The 24,084-nt window shown below is 46.6% G+C and overlaps 1 protein-coding gene across 1 annotated transcript; it reads right to left on the minus strand.

Moving 5' to 3' along the window:
* Positions 1 to 19,840: 19,840 nt before the first annotated feature.
* Positions 19,841 to 23,434, minus strand: LOC122926908 (leucine-rich repeat-containing protein 24-like). The gene is made up of 4 exons (XM_044278428.1): positions 23,164 to 23,434; positions 21,839 to 22,117; positions 21,462 to 21,630; positions 19,841 to 20,895 (listed from the first exon to the last, which is right to left on the minus strand). Exons 1-4 carry the CDS (start codon positions 23,329 to 23,331, stop codon positions 19,889 to 19,891), a joined length of 1,623 nt encoding a protein of 540 aa, XP_044134363.1. The 5' UTR covers positions 23,332 to 23,434; the 3' UTR covers positions 19,841 to 19,888.
* Positions 23,435 to 24,084: the final 650 nt, after the last annotated feature.

Genomic DNA, 24,084 nt, shown 5'->3' on the forward strand with positions numbered 1-24,084 from the left:
AAGGTGCAGGAGATGTCTGGCTGTGTGGTGGTAGTAGTTGGCGGCAGTACAGTATGGAACATGACGGACAAGGTGCAGGAGATGTCTGGCTGTGTGGTGGTAGTAGTTGGCGGCAGTACAGTATGGAACATGACGGACAAGGTGCAGGAGATGTCTGGCTGTGTGGTGGTAGTAGTTGGTGGCAGCACAGTATGGAACATGACGGACAAGGTGTAGGAGATGTCTGGCTGTGTGGTGGTAGTAGTTGGTGGCAGCACAGTATGGAACATGACGGACAAGGTGTAGGAGATGTCTGGCTGTGTGGTGGTAGTAGTTGGTGGCAGCACAGTATGGAACATGACGGACAAGGTGCAGGAGATGTCTGGCTGTGTGGTGCTAGTAGTTGGTGGCAGTACAGTATGGAACATGATGGACAAGGTGCAGGAGATGTCTGGCTGTGTGGTGCTAGTAGTTGGTGGCAGTACAGTATGGAACATGATGGACAAGGTGCAGGAGATGTCTGGCTGTGTGGTGCTAGTAGTTGGTGGCAGTACAGTATGGAACATGATGGACAAGGTGCAGGAGATGTCTGGCTGTGTGGTGGTAGTAGTTGGTGGCAGCACAGTATGGAACATGACGGACAAGGTGCAGGAGATGTCTGGCTGTGTGGTGCTAGTAGTTGGTGGCAGTACAGTATGGAACATGATGGACAAGGTGCAGGAGATGTCTGGCTGTGTGGTGCTAGTAGTTGGTGGCAGTACAGTATGGAACATGACGGACAAGGTGCAGGATATGTCTGGCTGTGTGGTGCTAGTAGTTGGTGGCAGTACAGTATGGAACATGACGGACAAGGTGCAGGATATGTCTGGCTGTGTGGTGCTAGTAGTTGGTGGCAGTACAGTATGGAACATGACGGACAAGGTGCAGGAGATGTTTGGCCTTGCAGTTGTAGTAGTAGTTGGTGGCAGTACTGTATGGAACATGACGGACAAGGTGCAGATGTCGTCTGGCTGTGTGGTGGTAGTTGGTGGCAGTACAGTATGGAACATGATGGACAAGGTGCAGGAGATGTCTGGCTGTGCGGTGGTAGTTGGTGGCAGTACAGTATGGAACATGACAGACAAGGTGCAGGAGATGTCTGGCTGTGTGGTGGTAGTAGTTGGTGACAGCACAGTATGGAACATGATGGACAAGGTGCAGGAGATGTCTGGCTGTGCGGTGGTAGTTGGTGGCAGTACAGTATGGAACATGACAGACAAGGTGCAGGAGATGTCTGGCTGTGCGGTGGTAGTTGGTGGCAGTACAGTATGGAACATGATGGACAAGGTGCAGATGTCGTCTGGCTGTGTGGTGGTAGTTGGTGGCAGTACAGTATGGAACATGATGGACAAGGTGCAGGAGATGTCTGGCTGTGCGGTGGTAGTTGGTGGCAGTACAGTATGGAACATGACAGACAAGGCGCAGGAGATGTCTGGCTGTGCGGTGGTAGTTGGTGGCAGTACAGTATGGAACATGACGGACAAGGTGCAGGAGATGTCTGGCTGTGTGGTGGTAGTAGTTGGTGGCAGTACAGTATGGAACATGACGGACAAGGTGCAGGAGATGTCTGGCTGTGTGGTGCTAGTAGTTGGTGGCAGTACAGTATGGAACATGACGGACAAGGTGCAGGAGATGTCTGGCTGTGTGGTGGTAGTATTTGGTGGCAGTACAGTATGGAACATGACGGACAAGGTGCAGGAGATGTCTGGCTGTGTGGTGCTAGTAGTTGGTGGCAGTACAGTATGGAACATGACGGACAAGGTGCAGGAGATGTCTGGCTGTGTGGTGCTAGTAGTTGGTGGCAGTACAGTATGGAACATGACGGACAAGGTGCATGAGATGTCTGGCTGTGCGGTGGTAGTTGGTGGCAGTACAGTATGGAACATGATGGACAAGGTGCAGGAGATGTCTGGCTGGGTGGTGCTAGTAGTTGGTGGCAGTACAGTATGGAACATGATGGACAAGGTGCAGGAGATGTCTGGCTGTGTGGTGCTAGTAGTTGGTGACAGCACAGTACGGAACATGACGGACAAGGTGCAGGAGATGTCTGGCTGTGCGGTGGTAGTTGGTGGCAGTACAGTACGGAACATGATGGACAAGGTGCAGGAGATGTCTGGCTGGGTGGTGCTAGTAGTTGGTGGCAGTACAGTATGGAACATGATGGACAAGGTGCAGGAGATGTCTGGCTGTGTGGTGCTAGTAGTTGGTGACAGCACAGTATGGAACATGACGGACAAGGTGCAGGAGATGATGTGTGGCTGTGGTGGGTTTGCAGTGGCGGCAGGAGCGGACATGTTACTAGTGGATGGACCTAGAAATGGCAAATTTTCTTTTGCCAAACATTTGCTAACCCGATGTCCCTCTGTCTACCGCACCCCACACCTGTCTGTGATGCAAGAATTGTACTTTTTTTTTAATACACACATAAATGGTGTTTGTTCACAGCCTGAGGCAAGACATTGAATTACCACTGAAAATACAATTTTAAAATGTACGTTTTCTCAAATACTCACCAAAATAGCGTGTGATGATTACCTGCTGTATAAAAATGCACCAAAGAAATACATAGAAAAAGCCAATTTTGTCTGCACTGCACTAAATACAGAGCGCGCAGTCACTACAGTGTCCGATTTCTTTTGCGCAGATTGTGTGGGAATCTGTGACTGTGATGCAGAACCGTCAGTGACGCACCGTCTGTGTAAATGGCTGCTATGACCCTGCCTGGCACACTGTGCAGAAACTGCAGGGGTGACAGTGCAAATGACTGAGACTCCCCTCCCTCCATAACACTTGGGGTCATTTATCTGGTGTAAAGTAGAACCGGCTGAGTCGCCCCTAGCAACCAATCAGATTCCATCTTTCGTTTTTGACAGCTTTGGAAAATGAAAGGACGGACCCATTTTGCAGCCCATAGAATTCTATTATGAGGGAATGAATAACGGAATGTCTCTAAAGGCACTCCATCATGCATTCCGTCATAGAATTGCTTTATGGCCCGTGATAACGGAATCCATAACGCAATTCACCTTTTACTACCAAACAAAGTGTGAACGAATTTCATAAGCGGAATTCGCTCATCTTTATTTACAGCGTTTCCTATGAGATGAAACTGACCTGTTCCCTTCATTCTCCGGGTCAGTACGATTACAGCGATACCACATTAATATAGTTTATGGGTTTTGCTTTTACAGCGTTCCCTATGAGATAAAACTGACCTGTTCCCTTCATTCTCCGGGTCAGTACGATTACAGAGATACCACATTTATATAGTTTATGGGTTTTGTGTTTACAGCGTTCCCTATGAGATAAAACTGACCTGTTCCCTTCATTCTCCAGGTCAGTACGATTACAGAGATACCACATTTATATAGTTTATGGGTTTTGTGTTTACAGCGTTCCCTATGAGATGAAACTGTCCTGTTCCCTTCATTCTCCGGGTCAGTACGATTACAGTGATACCACATTTATATAGTTTTATGGGTTTTGTATTTACATCGTTCCCTATGAGATAAAACTGACCTGTTCCCTTCATTCTCCAGGTCAGTAAGATTACAGAGATACCACATTTATATAGTTTATGGGTTTTGTGTTTACAGCGTTCCCTATGAGATAAAACTGACCTGTTCCCTTCATTCTCCGGGTCAGTACGATTACAGTGATACCACATTTATATAGTTTATGGGTTTTGTGTTTACAGCGTTCCCTATGAGATGAAACTGTCCTGTTCCCTTCATTCTCCGGGTCAGTACGATTACAGTGATACCACATTTATATAGTTTTATGGGTTTTGTATTTACATCGTTCCCTATGAGATAAAACTGACCTGTTCCCTTCATTCTCCAGGTCAGTAAGATTACAGAGATACCACATTTATATAGTTTTATGGGTTTTGTATTTACATCGTTCCCTATGAGATAAAACTGACCTGTTGTCTTCATTCTCCGGGTCAGTACGATTACAGAGATACCACATTTATATAGTTTTATGGGTTTTGTTTTTACAGCGTTCCCTATGAGATAAAACTGACCTGTTCTCTTCATTCTCCGGGTCAGTACGATTACAGTGATACCACATTTATATAGTTTTATGGGGTTCAAAACTTGGGAGTAATACTGTACAGTGATTCGTCTGCGTACAGTCTTAGAATGTATGGGCTCCGAGGGTCCGAAGTAAGTTATTCACAAAGTCGCTCGAGACTCCATTGAATAACTCAGGTAGTTGATTTTTAAAGTGGAAAAACACTTTAAAACTTGAAACTGAACTCTTCTTCGGTTCAGAGGTTCTAGATGGGACCAAAGCCAAGTTTAGTTTCAAGTTTCAACTGCGCCCCCCACATAGACCATCACACTGCGCCCCCCACATACACCATCACACTGCGCCCCCCACATACACCATCACACTGCGCCCCCCACGCACACAAAATTACACAGTCCCCTCACGCACACAAAATTACACAGTCCCCCCCCCCGCACACAAAATTACACAGTCCCCCCCCCCCCGCACACAAAATTACACAGTCCCCCCCCCCCCCCGCACACAATATTACAGTCCCGTCCCCCCCCCCCCCGCACTCAGTATTACCCAGTCCCGTACAATATTACTCGACCCCCGTGCACACAATATTTTACAGTGCCCCCCCCATACACAATATTACAATGCCAGGGTAAGGGAATCTGAGGTTTTCAGACAGAACACCCCCACCTCTGCACGTCCACAGCACACACATGTATCTCCAGCACTGACACTCTCTCCCCCCTCTATCAGTGATGAGCAGCCATCCGTGACCTGCTCTGCAAACAGCCTGAGCTCTCCAGCTTCCGACCCTTCTTTTCGCGCTGCCGATTCAGAGTCACGTGACTGAGTGACGTCAAAAGGTCAGTTTCGTGGCTGGAGTTTAGCCGCTACCATTACTTCAACCCTGATAACAGGGAGCAATAGACTGTATTCTCCTGCCCTACAGTCATCCTCTCCCCTGAAATGGCTGATAACAGGGGGCAATAGATTGTATTCTCCTGTCCTACAGTCATCCTCTCCCCTGAAATGGCTGATAACAGGGAGCAATAGACTGTATTCTCCTGTCCTACAGTTATCCTCTCCCCTGCAATGGCTGATAACAGGGGGCAATAGACTTTATTCTCCTGTCCTACAGTCATCCTCTCCCCTGAAATGGCTGATAACAGAGAGCAATAGACTGTATTCTCCTGTCCTACAGTCATCCTCTCCCCTGAAATGGCTGATAACAGGGAGCAATAGACTGTATTCTCCTGTCCTACAGTCATCCTCTCCTCTGAAATGGCTGATAACAGGGGGCAATAGACTGTATTCTCCTGTCCTACAGTCATCCTCTCCCCTGAAATGGCTGATAACAGGGAGCAATAGACTGTATTCTCCTGTCCTACAGTCATCCTCTTCCCTGAAATGGCTGATAACAGGGAGCAATAGACTGTATTCTCCTGTCCTACAGTCATCCTCTCCCCTGAAATGGCTGATAACAGAGAGCAATAGACTGTATTCTCCTGTCCTACAGTCATCCTCTCCCCTGAAATGGCTGATAACAGGGAGCAATAGACTGTATTCTCCTGTCCTACAGTCATCCTCTCCCCTGAAATGGCTGATAACAGAGAGCAATAGACTGTATTCTCCTGTCCTACAGTCATCCTCTCCCCTGAAATGGCTGATAACAGTGGGCAATAGACTGTATTCTCCTGTCCTACAGTCATCCTCTCCCCTGAAATGGCTGATAACAGGGAGCAATAGACTGTATTCTCCTGTCCTACAGTCATCCTCTCCTCTGAAATGGCTGATAACAGGGAGCAATAGACTGTATTCTCCTGTCCTACAGTCATCCTCTCCCCTGAAATGGCTGATAACAGGGGGCAATAGACTGTATTTTCCTGTCCTACAGTCATCCTCTCCTCTGAAATGGCTGATAACAGGGGGCAATAGACTGTATTCTCCTGTCCTACAGTCATCCTCTCCCCTGAAATGGCTGATAACAGGGAGCAATAGACTGTATTCTCCTGTCCTACAGTCATCCTCTCCCCTGAAATGTATGATAACAGGGGGCAATAGACTGTATTCTCCTGTTCTACAGTCATCCTCTCCCCTGAAATGGCTGATAACAGGGGGCAATAGACTGTATTCTCCTGTCCTACAGTCATCCTCTCCCCTGAAATGGCTGATAACAGGGGGCAATAGACTGTATTCTCCTGTCCTACAGTCATCCTCTCCCCTGAAATGGCTGATAACAGGGAGCAATAGACTGTATTCTCCTGTCCTACAGTCATCCTGTCCCCTGAAATGGCTGATAACAGGGAACAATAGACTGTATTCTCCTGTCCTACAGTCATCCTCTCCCCTGAAATGGCTGATAACAGGGGGCAATAGACTGTATTCTCCTGTCCTACAGTCATCCTCTCCCCTGAAATGGCTGATAACAGGGGGCAATAGACTGTATTCTCCTGTCCTACAGTCATCCTCTCCCCTGAAATGGCTGATAACAGGGGGCAATAGACTGTATTCTCCTGTCCTACAGTCATCCTCTCCCCTGAAATGGCAGATAACAGGGAGCAATAGACTGTATTCTCCTGTCCTACAGTCATCCTCTCCCTGAAATGGCTGATAACAGGGGGCAATAGATTGTATTCTCCTGTCCTACAGTCATCCTCTCCCCTGAAATGGCTGATAACAGGGGGCAATAGACTGTATTCTCCTGTCCTACAGTCATCCTCTCCCCTGAAATGGCTGATAACAGGGGGCAATAGACTGTATTCTCCTGTCCTACAGTCATCCTCTCCCCTGAAATGGCTGATAACAGGGGGCAATAGACTGTATTCTCCTGTCCTACAGTCATCCTCTCCCCTGAAATGGCTGATAACAGGGGGCAATAGACTGTATTCTCCTGTCCTACAGTCATCCTCTCCCCTGAAATGGCTGATAACAGCGGGCAATAGATTGTATTCTCCTGTCCTACAGTCATCCTCTCCTCTGAAATGGCTGATAACAGGAGGCAATAGACTGTATTCTCCTGTCCTACAGTCATCCTCTCCCCTGAAATGGCTGATAACAGGGGCAATATACTGTTTATTTTATTATTGTTTTAGTACATGAGTTATTGTAATACTTCTCTTCAGCCATGTGGGGGCAGTGTTGTGTCTTTTTTTGCAGGAATACATCAGTCTATGACAATGGGTGGTTGTCATTTATACTGTAACCCGGTGTCTCATCGAGGTTCTGTGCATTATTTTGCGTCTTCATTTTTCACAGAGGCCTCTGAGAGCTGTAATCTGATTGGTTGCTGAGCTCTAGTCACCTTGGCACCAGGTTTGATACATTTCCCCATTGTATTTCTATTGAGTGCATGTTCACGTTGAGGACACTGATGTCCATCTCGCAGCACACATTATTACTCATAGCAATGGAAAGTGGGGCCTGGAGGAGGCTGAGCAGTCCCTAGGACACATGCAGCAGACCCTCACCGCTGGAACAGAGCAGCAGGACAGTTTCCTGGCACCAGTACTTTTTTATTTTATTTTGGTCAGACAACCCCTTAAACTACAGCCAAAGTTCCCTCATTTTTAGCGGGCGTTTACCTCGACACTCCTCAACTTCTTTCCATAAATTCAGACCATGACCGCGTCCATGTGTGCTCAGTTTTTCAATTAAAGCAGGGTTCGACAACTCCCAGAATCCTCCATTCACCACAATAGGAGTTACAAGAGTAGCTGAGCAAATGTGAATACTGGGAGTTGTAGTTTCACAGCAGTTGGAGTACCGAAGGTTGCTGAACCGTGATTTAAAGGAAGTCTTGCGGGGAAATCAGACAAAGTTAGAACATGGCTTCATCTTTTTGTCTGCACAGAATGATGGTCCATGCAGAAGACCGCTCATGTGAAGATGCCTGTTCAGAGGCTCGGTGTTCAGTCCATTCTAAACTGGAAATATCATCTGTCTGAAAGCGCCCTTGGTGGACTTGGTCCCCGAGCTTTTGCTGTGTGTCTCTTCACCATGTATTTACAACCCCCAGAGCGGCCTCCAGTCCTACAGACAACTCAGGCCTTGTTCTCTGTCTTACACTACACTCTCTGAAAACTTTTACACCTGCTGCTTTCCAACAATGTCCATTTTCTTACTTGTAGCAGACCATCACCCACAATCATCATCATCCCACCTTCAGTCCATGACAGTATGTCATCTGTGGAGTGACCACCTGGAATAAAATGTCCTACTTCTCATAAGCTTTGGACGTACGTAACTCCAAGCAGCATCGTATGAATGCACAGGACTCACCGCAGAGAACTTCCAACCATGATTTTCCAAAATAAGCCCCAACTCTCCTTGTGTGGGTGGTGCACGTGCTGATGTTGTATAAAATATGGAGCACAGCTTCTCCACCGCCTCTCCACTCCTCCTTGAGATTTTGATCACACAGACCAATATCCTCAGGAGCTGCCTCTTGTCATAGTATCATGTAAATCATCTTCATGTTTCCGAGCGGGCGCCTCACACACCGCCTCTTCTCTCAAGTGAGGCTTCAAGACAACAAAGCATCAGCATCAATGACATGAAGGGGATGGAGGTGGAGAGGACGCAGCTGTGATTGCAGGATGAGAGTCAAGTCATCAATACTGCATGGAGCAAGACTGGGGGAACTCCTTGCTCCGATGAGCTCTTGTGGTGGACTACAGATGGGTCAGAATTTGGTGAAGGCAACTTGGGCCCATTCTGTTTTGTGTTGCTGATGCAGGCTGGTGTCATGTTCTGCTCACATTAGGTAGCTCCAGCTACGAGGTTGGACTCTGCCACCAGAAATGTAAAAGTGATGGTGAGGAGCACAGTCGGGAGAGCTAGTGGGCTGCTTAGTTAAGCTTTTTACACATCCTCTTCCTTCTATCAGACATCAGTACAGCTATAAAAGGTATATGGGCCAGATGGAGGCTGAAGGGACACACTTCGGGCCTGTTTAACGACACCGCAGTACTGGACTTCACCTATAGAAGTACTTTCCCGAGTACTAACTGTGTGGTTTTGTACTCGGATACTCCCGGACCTACAGTAGGACGAATTGTATAACAACGGAATGGTCACAAAAAATATAGGAAGCATGTATCGACACTGGGAGGCAAGAAATACACAGGAATAATGACCCCTATAGATGATGGCACCAGATGAAGAAGAGATGGAAGTCATACAGGAGGTGGTCATGGATTCAAGTAGAGAGCGGTGAATGACAGTGACCAGAAGTAGGCACTACAGATCTGACCCTGCTCTGCAGTACAGCTCAGCAGGATAGCCAAAAAAGCAAATGCACAACAAACCTCAATACTAACAGCAATGAAAAGCAGGAGAACCACAAGTCTCAGAATGCAGTGACTGAACACAAATAGACTAGAACGTGATACTAAGAATCTGGAAGCGAAGGCAATTAATACACTATCACCAGCACAGTAGAGCAGAAACTTTGAACATTAAGGAAAGTTAATGAAATAAAAACTCTTCCGTAAATTAACCAGGCTAAACATGTCAACCAGAATCGGGTGTAAGGCAGTTCCATAGTTGATGACCCAGCTCTGTAACTTTACGTGTTATCTACTTTGTGGCAAAGTTGCCGTGGCTAGGGGCTGGATGTTATACACCTCTGGTAATGGTAGACTGCATGGCTAGAGGCTGGATGTTATACACCTGTGATAATGGTAGACTGCATGGCTAGAGGCTGGATGTTATACACCTGTGATAATGGTAGACTGCATGGCTAGAGGCTGGATGTTATACACCTCTGGTAATGGTAGACTGCATGGCTAGAGGCTGGATGTTATACACCTGTGATAATGGTAGACTGCATGGCTAGAGGCTGGATGTTATACACCTGTGATAATGGTAGACTGCATGGCTAGAGGCTGGATGTTATACACTGTTATAATGGTAGACTGCATGGCTAGAGGCTGGATGTTATACACTGTGGTAACGGTAGTTTGGATGGCTAGGGGCTGGATGTTATACACCTGTGATAATGGTAGACTGCTTCACTAAAGGCTGGATGTAATACTCCCCAGGGGCATTATACTAAAGGAGCTGAGCATTACATATGGGGCCATTAAACTAGAGGGGGAGAGCATTATATATAAGGCATTATACTACAATGGAGAGCATTTTATATGGGGGCATTATATTCGAGGGGGAGAGCATTTTATATGGGGGAATTATAGTGGAGGAGGACAACATTTTATATAGGGGAATTATACTAGAGGGGGAGAGCATTATACTGTATATGGGGGCATTTTACTACGGGAGGAGAGCATTAGATACAGGGACATTATTCAAGAGAGGAAGAGCATTTTATATGGGGCATTGTACTAGCGGGGGAGAGCATTATATAATGGGGGCATTATTAATATTTGGGGTACTGTGGGGTCACTATTACTATTGAGGGCAGTCTGCGCTATCGGGGGTGGGGGGGGGACTATCTGTATGGCAGTATTATTTCTGCAGTATAGTGTTTGTGGGTATTGGGGAGCACGGCGGGCACAGTATTGGGGATAGAAGCAGAATGATAATGTTGGGGCACCAGGATGGGGTGGATGATTTGAAAAGTGAGGAAACTAAGATGTCTCGGTGTCAAACTCTGCTGAGACAGATGAGGCTGGAAGAAGTCATCATGGCGGTCTGATCTCTGAATGGAGAAGATGAGGAAAGAGAATATCTACATCAGAGATGTCACTGGATGTAAGAGGTAGGTGGCGCTGTATTACCCTGGATGTTTAGCAGCACTGTGTGTAATGTCCATCCAAACATGTCTTTAAAGCCTCATGCACACGACCAAAATTTTGGTCCGTATCCGATCTTCATTTTTGGTGGATTGAATGCTGACCCATTCATTTCTAAATCCTGGGCCACATTTCATGATGTGGGACAGTGGTGCCACAATAAGACACTACTATAATGTATGGAGGCAACACAGCGACATTTTACTGTTTAAGCCCCATACATTATAAAGTCTCCTTTTTGGCCCCATACAGTATACTGTAATGTCTCCTTGTGGCCCCCATACTATGGTGGGTAACAAGGAGACATTACTATCTACTGTATAGGGGGAACAAAAAGAAATTATAATGTATTGGTGCAACAAGGCGACATAATGTATGGGAGCAACAAGAAGGCATTCTAATGTATGGGGGCAACATGAAAACATAATGTATAGGGGCAAGAAGGAGACATTATATTTTATGGGGGCAACAAGGAGACATTATACTTCATGGGGGAACAAGGAGACATTATAATGTATGGGGCAACAAGGAGGCATCATACTTTACGGGGGCAAAAAGGAGACATTATGATGCATGGGGGAAACAAGGAGACATAATTTTTTTCCCCCTCATACAGTAAAATGTCTCCTTGTAGCCCCAAGTGTTTTTTTTCTTTAAAATGGGAATTTATCGTGCTATATATCATCATCAAAATAAAATCGCGCAACCCTACTCTAGCCTAGATACAGGATGAGATACAGCCACTAGTCTGGATGAAAGAGGATATACGACCTGGTTACAAGATGAAACATGGCCTCTGGTCTGGTTACAAGATGAGATACGGCTTCTAGCCTGGATACAAGATGAGATACGGTTGGGCGTGGAGGCATACAGGTTCCTTATGGTATCTTGCAGCATGTTTGCCCAGAGATGTTACAGGTGGGCCTTTAGATCCTGCACACTTGCAGGTTGCTGAAGCTGGCATTCCAGATGGTCCCATAATTGCTGGATTGGAGATAAATCTGGTACCCGGGCAGCTAAGGAAGTGTTGTAATCTGTAGGAGACATTCCCTGTAAACCCTTGCTGTGTTTTGGTAAAGGATGTCTTGCAAATATCGCTGAGCTATTATTGTCCCTCGTATCGCCACTAGGGGTGATTGACTGTCATATGTGATGGCTCCCCCGATCATCACAGATCAAGCCTCCATAATGTAACCCAAGTGTTGTAGGAATCCAAACAGAACCTGGATTCATCACTAAAGACAATATGGTTCCAGTCTCTAGCAGTCAAGGTTTCTCGTTCACGACAGCACTGAAAACGAAGGCAACAGTGGCAGGACAAGTATTGGGCTCCATGACACCAAATTTCCATCTGCTAAGTGCCTGGAAATGGTCTGGACAGAGACTGGGGTGTGTAATGAAGGTGTTCTGGGTGGTGGACAACGAAACTGTGGAAGCAGGAAAAATACAACTGCCTAGGGCCAAATTGTGGCGTGTAGACGATTGGGGCAGAACATCTCCAGAATGGCCAGCATTGTGGGATGTGAAAGATTAGCACCTACCTAAAGTTCTCCAAGAAAAGACAACTGGAGGATTGATGTCACATTGATGGGGACTGAAAGCTATCCTACAGAAGAGCATCTGTACAGCAAATTGCAAAAAAAAAAAAAGTTAATATCAACAGAAGCGGATCACGTTCAGGACCCAAAACTATCTCTAGAACTGGTCCCCCTCCGATCCCATCCTACCTGCATGTGGTGGCCAGGGGGTAGTTGAAACCATCACTGTCTCTGGCAGCCACACCCAGAGGAGATCTGGGGCCCTGTACTGAGATGGTAATACCCCTTTAATGCTGGACCACTTCTTGTGAGTCTGGGCCTGTGCAGCTGCGCTCATCCTCCTACAGCCGGAGCTGTGTTCGCATTCAGTAAGATGCAGATTATCCAGACACAGCAGGGCCTCCGAGAGCCCAATGTCCTTCAGATTAATTGTGAGTTAGTAGTGGCTGAGAGCTTTCATGTCGGGGGATGTAGAGAGGATTCTGTCGTGTTACTTAATTCAGCACGTCGTCTGCAGGAGAAGTCATTGCTTGGGTTTAAAAGGCAGATTTTACTGCGTGTTTGATGCGCTGACGGAGATCCGCTTTTAAGCTAAATGCTGTCTGATCGGCCGCTGCATTAGCTAAGTGTTATCATTACTGGAGATCAGAGGCAGCTTTGCTGGAGGAGCGGGGAGGGGAAGCGTACGCCGCCGACATTCACATCACATTGAAATCATTCTGTATACAGAGACCTCAGAGGGAAGGGCCGCTCCGGTCTGCATATAATGAACGTTATATTATAACCCTAATTCCAAAAAAGTAAAAACAGAATGATGGGGCAGGAAAAGGCTGGGAAAGTAAGTGGAGGAGCAATGTGCTGCTAATTCACATGACTGGGTATAAAAAGAAAATGTTACAGAGGTAGAATCTCTCGGAAGCAAAGATGAGCAGAGGTTCAAAAATCTGAGAAAAACTGCCTCTAAAATTTGTGGAACAATTTTCGAAAAAAGTTCCTCGATGCAAAATTGCAAAGACTTTGAATGTCACACCATCTACAGTGCATAATAGCATTCAAAGATTCAGGAGAAATCCAAGCGTGTAAAGGACAAGTCCGACGGTCAGTACTGGATGATCTACAGGCCCTCAGGTGGCACTGCATTAAAAGCAAGCCTGATTCTGTACTGGAAATAACTGCTTAGGTTTAGGAACACTTCTGAAATCTCATGCAAATAAGAAGTCATACGTCAACATGATCCACAAACACCGTGGTCTTCAATGGGCCAAAGCTCACTTAAAATGGACTGAGACAAAATTGAAAACTGTTCCGTGGTCCGACAAAGCAAAATGTTAAATTTTTTGGGGAACCACAGATGTCGTCTTCTGCAGACTCAAGATGAGAGGGACCATCCAGCTTGTTATCAATGTCGTTCCGAAGCCTGCGTCTCTGATTATATGGAGTTGCATTAGTGCCTATGGTGTGGGTAGCTTACACATCTGGAAAGGAACTATCAATGCTGAACAGTATATGGAGATTCTAGAACATCTGCTCCATCCAGACAACACCCCTTTCAGGGAAGGCCTTGCATAATTTAGCATCACAATGGCATGGCTTCACAGAAGAAGAGTCCGAGTGCTGAACTGGCCGCCTGCAGTCCAGACCTTTCACCGGTAGTAAACATTTGGATCATCATGAAACGAAAAATCCAGCTAAGACGAGCCAGGACTGTTGAGCACCTCTCCTCCCAAAACTCCAGCATTCGGTCTCCTCATTTCTCAGACATAAAAGAAGAAGAGATGTGTTTTTGCCATCAAGATCTGAATTATGGCCAGGAGTTGTCAGAGGGTATCCCTTTAAGGAGGTAATTGTATTATATGTATTTTCATATTTTTTTTCCAAGAGGAAAGAAAGAGACACACATTTATTCCATAGAAAAGTCGTTGCAAACCTTTATTCCCAAATAAAACATTGAATTAAACCCGGGGTAACAAAATGTTTTTCACAAAGAGTATAACTGTTTTTGGCTGAGTAGCTCCTCTGCCCTCCCTCGCCTTGTGTCTGTTCTTCCCTCTATGGCTGTATGGCTCTTCTACCCTCCCCCCCACTGTACACATATTCTCCCCTGTACGTCTTCCTGGCTGTAGGCCTCTTCTGCCCTCCTCCCAAACTGTACACTCCTTGAGTCCTCCCTCCGCCATCCCCTCTAGCTGTGCTCCTCTTCTGCCCCCCAACACCCCTGCCTCCCCCAGCTGTGGGCCTCAGTCACCCTCCCATCTGGCTGTGGGCCTCTTCCGACCTCCTTCACAGCTGTGCACCTCTTTTGCCCCCCCCTACTAGTTGTGCACCTCTTTTGCCCTCTCTCCAGCTGTGCGCCTCTTACGACCTCCCCTTCCCCCTCCCACAGGGGGTGGGCCTCTTCCCACCTCCTCCAATGCTCTGCACCTCTTCTTCTACTACCCTACTGACTGTAGGGTCATTCTGCCCTACCCAACTGGACGCCTCTTCTGCCCTTCCCAACTGGACGCCTCTTCTGCCCTTCCCAACTGTACGCCTCTTCTGCCCTACCCAACTGGACGCCTCTTCTGCCCTTCCCAACTGGACGCCTCTTCTGCCCTTCCCAACTGGACGCCTCTTCTGCCCTTCCCAACTGGACGCCTCTTCTGCCCTTCCCAACTGGACGCCTCTTCTGCCCTTCCCAACTGGACTTCTCTTCTGCCCTTCCCAACTGTACGCCTCTTCTGCCCTACCCAACTGTACGCCTCTTCTGCCCTACCCAACTGTACGCCTCTTCTGCCCTACCCAACTGTACGCCTCTTCTGCCCTACCCAACTGTACGCCTCTTCTGCCCTACCCAACTGGACGCCTCTTCTGCCCTTCCCAACTGGACTTCTCTTCTGCCCTTCCCAACTGGACTTCTCTTCTGCCCTACCCAACTTGACGCCTCTTCTGTCCTTCCCAGCTGTACACTACTTCTACCCTCCCTGACTCCCTGCCAGCGTTTTATACATGGAGCTCAAAGGGACAGGGGGACACAGAGACCCCAATATTGGGGTCTGCTTCTACATATGATGGCCTACAGAAGGGCAGCCCTGACCTTTACATCACTGCTGCCGTAATGAGACCTTCTATAACAGATATGCATTTTACTGTGATATCACTCCCATCATGCCTCAGGGTGGAGCACATATTTCGTATTCTCTTTAAACTGTGCTTAGTGTCACATCTGCTTGATAATGCACTTGAGTTGCCAAGGAAAGCAGGGGAAGTGACAACTGTTCTGAGCACACTTCTGCCTCGCAAAGGTTGTAACTTCTCGATGCTATTCCGACATTAGCCTTACAAACTGCTGTAGTACCAAATACTGACCTGCAGGGGCAGCAGAGAGTTTATATATGAATAGAATGAGCTTTTCAGACAGTGACATCAAAAGAAACCTAAAAGGGTAAGACCATGATTGCAGCACGAACATACAGAATTAAAGGGGTGCTCCATCAGTATCTAATAGGTGGGGGCCCCCGCTGATCAGCTGTTTGAAGAGACCATGGCGCCACTCCGGACTGCCACAGCCTCTTCCTAGGCCAATGAGGTCACGTTCATCGGTCACATGGCGTAGGCGCAGCTCAGTCTCATTCAAGTAAATGGGGCTGAGCTGCAATACCAAGAACAGCCACTATACAATGTACAGCGCTGTGATGGGTAAGCTGTTAGCAGGCGTGTAACTACCATAGCGGCAGACCATGCGATGCTATGGGGCCCCGGGGCAAGAGGGGGGCCAGTCTTAGTTGGGATCATCTCCTTTTCTACTAGGGGTGAAAACTTGGGCATCAAATGAGGCTGTGAAAAAATGGCCCAAGGGTCACTGAAAGGGGTTTAGGCAGAAACCCTTCCGTCCTGTGTGGGGGGCCTGGTTTGATCCTTGCTATGGGGCCCTTACTTCTTTATGTATGCCACTGGCTGGGAGGAGGCCACAGTATCTTAAACAGCTGATTGGTGGGGATGTCAGGAGTTGAACCGATCACATACTGATGACCTATCCTGTGGACAGATCATCAGTGTTAAACACTTGGACAACCCCTTTAATCTACATCAAATCATTTCAAAAACTCCTGATCCTGAGTTACATCCTGTATTATACTCCAGAGCTGCACTCACTATTCTGCTGGTGCAGTCACTATGTACATACATTACTTATCCTGAGTTACATCCTGTATTATACTCCAGAGCTGCACTCACTATTCTGCTGGTGGAGTCACTGTGTACATACATTACTTATCCTGTATTATACTCCAGAGCTGCACTCACTATTCTGCTGGTGGAGTCACTGTGTACATACATTACTTATCCTGTACTGATCCTGAGTTACATCCTGTATTATACTCCAGAGCTGCACTCACTATTCTGCTGGTGCAGTCACTGTGTACATACATTACTTATCCTGTACTGATCCTGAGTTACATCCTGTATTATACTCCAGAACTGCACTCACTATTCTGCTGGTGTAGTAACTGTGTACATACATTACATTACTTATCCTGAGTTACATTGTGTATTATACTCCAGAGCTGCACTCACTATTATACTGATGGAGTCACTGTGTACATACATTACTTATCCTGTACTCATCCTCCGTTACATCCTGTATTATACTCCAGAGCTGCACTCACTATTCTGCTGGTGTAGTAACTGTGTACATACATTACATTACTTATCCTGAGTTACATCGTGTATTATACTCCAGAGCTGCACTCACTATTATACTGATGGAGTCACTGTGTACATACATTACTTATCCTGTACTCATCCTCCGTTACATCCTGTATTATACTCCAGAGCTGCACTCACTATTCTGCTGGTGCAGTCACTGTGTACATACATTACTTATCCTGTACTGATCCTGAGTTACACCCTGTATTATATTCCAGAGCTGCACTCACTATTCTGCTGGTGCAGTCACTGTCTACATACATTACTTATCCTGTACTGATCCTGAGTTACATCCTGTATTATACCCCAGAGCTGCACTCACTATTCTGCTGGTGCAGTCACTGTCTACACACATTACTTATCCTGTACTGATCCTGAGTTACATCCTGTATTATACTCCAGAGCTGCACTCACTATTCTGCTGGTGCAGTCACTGTGTACATACATTACTTATCCTGTACTGATCCTGAGTTACATCCTGTATTATACTCCAGAGCTGCACTCGCTATTCTACTGATGGATTCACTATGTGCATACATTACTTATCCTGTACTGATCCTGAGTTACATCCTGTATTATACTCCAGAGCTGCACTCACTATTCTGCTGATGCAGTCACTGTGTACATACATTACTTATCCTGTACTGATCCTGAGCTACATCGTGTATTATACTCCAGAGCTGCACTCACTATTCTGCTGGTACAGTCACTGTGCACATACATTACTTATCCTGTACTGATCCTGAGCTACATCGTGTATTATACTCCAGAGCTGCACTCACTATTCTGCTGGTGCAGTCACTGTGTACATACATTACTTATCCTGTACTGATCCTGAGTTACATCCTGTATTATGCTCCAGAGCTGCACTCGCTATTCTGCTGGTTGCTACTGGAAACGGCAAGCTTACGAGCAGACACTTCCTTACCGTCTACGTGAGCTGACTACAGAGCCTGGTGTAAGGTTGACACTTCCTAGAATGCAAATCACAAGAACTAGTTCTGCAGACACTAAATGAGCAGTAAATGCTGGGAGATTTCAGCTCTGAAGCTGCAGAATTGTAAGTGCAGCCCAGTATAAAATGTGAAGCAATTTCTGCATTCGGTTGTAACTCTGTTTCACAATGTGCTCCTCCCTCCATTCGTATATTCTGCGGTGCAGTGGATTCACGTCGCACCATATCCTGTCCCTTAGACTGGAGCTTCATTCATTATCAGAATATTAATTAACCCTTTGTGGACAGCCTGTGACCAGTGTAAAGGGCTGCACCCCCCCATGTATAGCATTGGCCGCTGCTCCCGGATACATAGGACTGTGTAATAATAGGGCTGTTTCCATGACGACAGCTCTGCTCTGAATGCAGCGACACATAGGTTATTACCGGCTGCTCTTACGGTTGTGTAACGACACTTAACCCTTTATGAAATCCTGCTGTAGTGTTGTCGGCTCACGGCCTGCGTGGACTACGCTGTGGTAATAGTCCTGCGGAGGACAGAGTCACATCCCTAGACCTGCTTGTGAAACGTATATACGGGGGGGGGGGGCCCTCTCTATTCTGCCCAGACAGCAGAGGACCGGTGGAGTTCAGCATGCCCGATCCTGTCATTATTGTCAGGGGAGATAAGCCATCAGGTGTCTGGCAATGACTTCATATAGGGAAGCACTTACCTGTTCTGTGGATCCACCACTGTCCTCACGGCACTTCCGATACGGACGAGGACACGCGCACCGCTGCACTCAATGACGGGCCACAGCTGTGACCACCGGGTCAGATGCTGCTTGAGGACACGTCACTGCCACCACCAGATTTTGGGGCAGCGACACACGTGTCCCGCTCCATGTAGGACGTTTACACGCTGGGATCAAAGTGCAGTCATGACAGCGGGGGGCCCACAGAGTCGGACAACCCCCTTTATTCCGTCTCCTCATGGACATGCACACTTGGCCGAACCAAACATACATGTTTAGTGGGGGTTCGGAAGCGACAGCAGCCAGGTGCACCTACATTTGGCCATCAGCTGTCTAATGTTTACGGCCAGCCTTGGGTCTGGACAATCCCCTGGAAGCTGAACAGCCGGGACTAGCCTGATACATGTTACCTGCGCTGATACATTGTAGCAGACTATCGGGAGAGAGATTTGTGCTGCTGATGTGTTCAGCTAGCGGAGGATTGTCCGGACTGGATACGATTGTGACAAACCTGTTTGAAAGTTGCAGAACTTCTGCAGTGAGAACAGAGGAGCCCATTATCTAAGGGGCCCGGCAGTCGTCTTGGAGAAACGCTGACAGTTCCAGCAGCTTCTTATCAACCAGAGTCTGAAGGAAGAGTTCAAATGCAAGAAAAATCAGATGTTGTGAAATGACAGGAGAAGGATTTGTCATCTGGCAGTGCAGTGCGGGCGGCGCACGTCTCCGATCAGTCAGGAGCTGTTAACACTCAGATCTCTTCCTTCCATGTGAAGAAGTACGATGACAGCAGCTGCGAGGAGCTTGGTGAACCCGCGCCGCCATCCGGGCTCAGCGTCTCCTGGAAGTGTCAGACAGCGATATTAAAATGCTACCAGTGACAGCCGAGCAAGCGAGGGGCAGATCTGTCTGACACACGTAAGAATCAAGGACTTCTCGGGAAGGCTGTGAGCTCTGCTACACTCAGCACTCCACCAACCAAGACAGCAATGAAATATCTCTACCAGCTAAAAAGACGAAGAACCCAAAAAGAGCTCCTAGAGGGGCTGCCTGTGGGGCCCTTATGGAGCCACGCGACTGACTATTCTGTAGAAAATAGAAGCGGTATTAAAATCTGCAGCAGTTTTTTCTTTTCCACCCCTCCCCCCCTTCCCGACACATCACAACTACAACCTTTAGCACATCGAAATAGATTGTTCTTTAACAGTGTATTTCATAAGCGATCTGCTGCTGGAACAGAAAGCTCTGGTTCATGAAAATGTCATTGATCTGCCGCTCAGCCTCCTCCTCCAGCGTCTGAGTTCCTTGCTCCTGCAGATCGTCAGTCAGCTCTGTCAGAGCGGTGAAGCTGCTCAGCCCTTCGGGGTCCTTGTAGGTTGGAAAATGAGCCTTGTTTCTGTCTATGACAAACATCTCGTGTCCACGTTCATCCCTGTACTCTTCCAGCTGGGCAAACGTTGTGGGCCCATCTGAATAGTCATTGACGTACAGGATGTTCTCCTCCTTTTTGGACTTTTTTCTTTTGTGGTGCTTTCTGTAGATCATGACCATCAGAAGCATGGCAGTCATGGCCAGCAAGGAGATGCCAATGGCAATGGCAGTTTGAGTGGCCATGCTAAGCGCAGTGAACTCCATGCTCTCCATGTCATACAGAGGCTCTTGGCTGATATCCACAGACGTGTACGAGCGGGACTGCTGATTGGACAGGTTGACCGTCAGGTGAAACAAGACCTTTGCCGTTCCCCCAGGATTAGAAGCCACACACTCGTACTTCCCAGCATGAGACATGGTGATATTATTCAGTAAGAGCATCCCGCTTCCTGTGTCAGAGTCAAACTGCTCCCCTACACTTCTCTCGCTCAACTCAAAGGTTCTGCTGCTGGTGGACTTCAAATTACCTCTCTGTGGACTTGAGCGAGCGTGGGCGACTTTCCTCCAAGTTACCAGTGGCTGAGGATATCCCGTAGCTCGACAAGAGACACGAAGTTCATCCCCTAGACGAGCTGTAAGCTCCATAGGGTCTACGAGGACTATGGGAGGGATACAGACAAGGCTGTTCCCGGAAATGTCCAGCAAACTCTGGTGGGACAATCTCGGTGGTTCAGAGCAGATGAGTTTCTTGTCCAAAGAAGTTAGAAGACGTTTTCCTTCTTCTTTCATCCATGTCCGGAGCCAATGTAGGGCACAGTCACATCTCCAAGGGTTTTCTGAAAACAGAAATAAGTAGTCGAAGTAAAAAGAATAGACGGTGAGATATTAAAGCATGAAGTTCTATCATAGTTGCTCCCACCAAAACAATGTCATCCTGTCCATGTAAAAAATCATCTTTTTTAAACAGATTTAGCGTTTTAACCCTAAAATCACCTTCTTATAAGTGTAATATTATAGATAAATACACAAATCCATCACCTATAGCAGGATCATCACCTATAAGGATGTCATGTGGCAGTGAAATTTGTAAAATATGGAGGATACACCTGCTACCTGACGTGCAGTTGTATTATAGGTCTCCAACGTAGGGATAGAGGTGTCTTCCGTGTCTGAGGACTAAATCATTGCACAGATCAATATTATATTAATATATTATAATATCAATAATGATTTGGACCTTTTTTTTGTTTGTATTTGACCTCACAGCTGGGGGGGGAAGCTGTTCCACATGTGTCCACAGAAAAGATGCTCCATGAATAAAGTGGCAGAGAACAGTACTATAAGTGACTTCTGACAGATTGGTTTATTACCGGCATATCGGGGATCACATGGGGTCCAATACCTGTTAGTCGTAGCACCTGCAGGCTAATCAGAGGCCGGAGTGCTGCACGACTTATGGTGCGCAGATTATTCTTGCTGAGGTCAAGCAGGGCGAGGGATGAAAGTCCTAAGAAGGCCTGCTCCTGGAGGGTCTCAATGTCATTCTCCTGCAAATGCAGCTCCTGAAGTCTCTGAAAACAGTATAAAAATAACATGATTTGTCACTCGGATGTATTCTACAATACAAAGATAGTGGATGATGTGAAAATACTTGCTAAATTTATAGGATTATGATATGTAGTGGCTTCAGCAATGAACCTTCTAGTAATGGTTTGTGGGTGGCCAAAATAGCATAACAAGAGGGACTGTGTGGGACCGAAGTTAGATTTGTTACTCTACCTGCAGGTCCGAGAATGTGTATGCCAGCAGTCTGGTGATCTGGTTTCCTGCCAGGTACAGGACCCGCAGGTGATCCAGTCCTTTGAAGATGCTGCTGTTGATAAGATGGATGCGGTTTCCATTTAGAGCAAGTTCCACCAGATGCTGCTGAGCTTTGAAGGCTCCGGGTTCCAGGCCAGAGATGGTATTATTCTGGATATACAAATACTGGAGGCCTGATAAAGAAGACAGGTCCTGCTGTTGGATCTGAGATATTGCATTATCCTGCAGAAACACAGTCTGAGGAGAGAAAAGAGAGAAGTGTTCATGACTTCTCGTCAACACCCACAACCCTCTAGACCTGCTCTACCATGTGCCTTCACAGTTCATCATCCTGAACGCCACCTTACTGGAGCAAACTGTTAGTGGATGACGTTTATCCTAATGCACATCATTAAGACCCTTAACCTCAATCAGAAAGGTTCCTCTCAGCGAGACCCATGCACGTTCCGAACATCTGCTCTCAGCCAAGTCTTTCATGCTAACCCCATGAACTGGACGTAAGGACCACAGCATGGTCCTCAAAGTCCATTATCCTTTTTTGGTGACTCATTAACATTTCATAATTACCATCATGTCTACTACATCCCGATGCAGCTGCTTGTTCACCTTTCTGTCAGATGATTACACAGATTTTTTCCAGGAAATGTTGGCGCCACAAGAATAAATTACTGAACATTAGGATCATCAGTAGCTTTGACTAATAACTCAATATATCTCTCACATTACATGAGACTTTCCATCATGTGGAGTCTCCCTAGTATTCAGTCTACATCTGTGCATCCATTATGCGGATCACTTACAGTTGTTCCTCACGTAACGGTGGAGACTGGGCTGAGATCAGACACCAATGTGAGCACCTTCCTCTTATAATTTTTGTGGTGCGGTCCTAATATATGGTGAGGGCAATTTATTAATGCACTAACTGCATGATGGAAAAATGGCTGCTTGCCATGTATCAACGATAATTCAACTGTTCAACTGTGTTGGTAAAATCGGGCCAAGTGCAACTGAAAAATGTCTGGCACCACCTGCCAACAACATAAGCTGACAGATGCAAATGTTGTCAGGGGAAATGACGGACACTACATTCCAAATTACAACTGTAGAAGCTGCTCAGAAAAACTCCATCAGATGTTCTGCAGTGATGATATTGAAAGACACCAATATCCTTCACTTTCTAACCTAAAATGGTGGAAAATGTAGAACTAAAAGCTTGACTTGGTCAGAGTTAAATGAAACTATACCAGGATTGACAGGAAGTGGTTCAGAAAAGAAGAGTGCACCTGAGTGGAGGGATGGATATTGGCCGGAATGTTCTTCAGACCCTTGGACCCGCACTCTACGGTCATACTGTAACAGCGGCACTCGGCTGGACAAGCTTGAGCATGTTGGGTCAGGAGCGTCGGAAGCAAAATGACGACAACGATGAAAGATGAATCCGATGATGCCATCTTAGTGCAGCTGCCAACAGAGAAGAAGACCAATCCCAAGTTATACGCAAAAATCCTACAACCAATTTTTTTTTCAATACACAAAAACTGCAGAAGTATGCAAAAGTTTGAGCACCCCTGGTCAAAAGTACTGTTAATTGGGTTTTCCAAGATTTTGTTTTTACTGATGACCTGTCCTCCTGTATAGGTCATCAGTATCTGATCAGTGGGGGTCCGACACTTCTGCCTTCTCCCAGCTCAACAAACGCAAATTCGTACATTGCATAGCGACTCTGCTTGGTATCACACTCCATTCTCTTGAATGGGGCTGAGCTGCTTCTAGGCCATTGATGATCGATGAACGTGTCGTCACTGGCCTAAGAAAAGCAGAGAGATAGAGGTGACACCACTGCCTTCTCAAATAGCTGATCATCGGAGGTCTCAAGTGTCGGACTCCCACCAATCAGATACTGATGACCTATCCAAAGAATAGGTTATCAATAAAAAAATAATCTTGGAAAACCCCTTTAAGCAATAAGTGAAGTGTGAACGTTTAAAGCAATATCAGTGTATTGTTTTGGCTTTGTACAATTTTAGAGTAAAAAAAGGAAAGCAGTGATATGCAAACATATGGGAACCAAGGAGATCGGAGCGCTCGGATAACTTTGAGGTCTCAGACCTTAAATTGTCTGTTAAGGGTTGAGGCTTGTTCACACTTTGATATGTGATGGAGACAGCACGCCAATAAAGTAATTTAGAAATTTGCTTGTTTTA

Source organism: Bufo gargarizans, chromosome 2 (genome assembly GCF_014858855.1).
Source record: "Bufo gargarizans isolate SCDJY-AF-19 chromosome 2, ASM1485885v1, whole genome shotgun sequence".
NCBI lineage: Eukaryota > Metazoa > Chordata > Amphibia > Anura > Bufonidae > Bufo > Bufo gargarizans.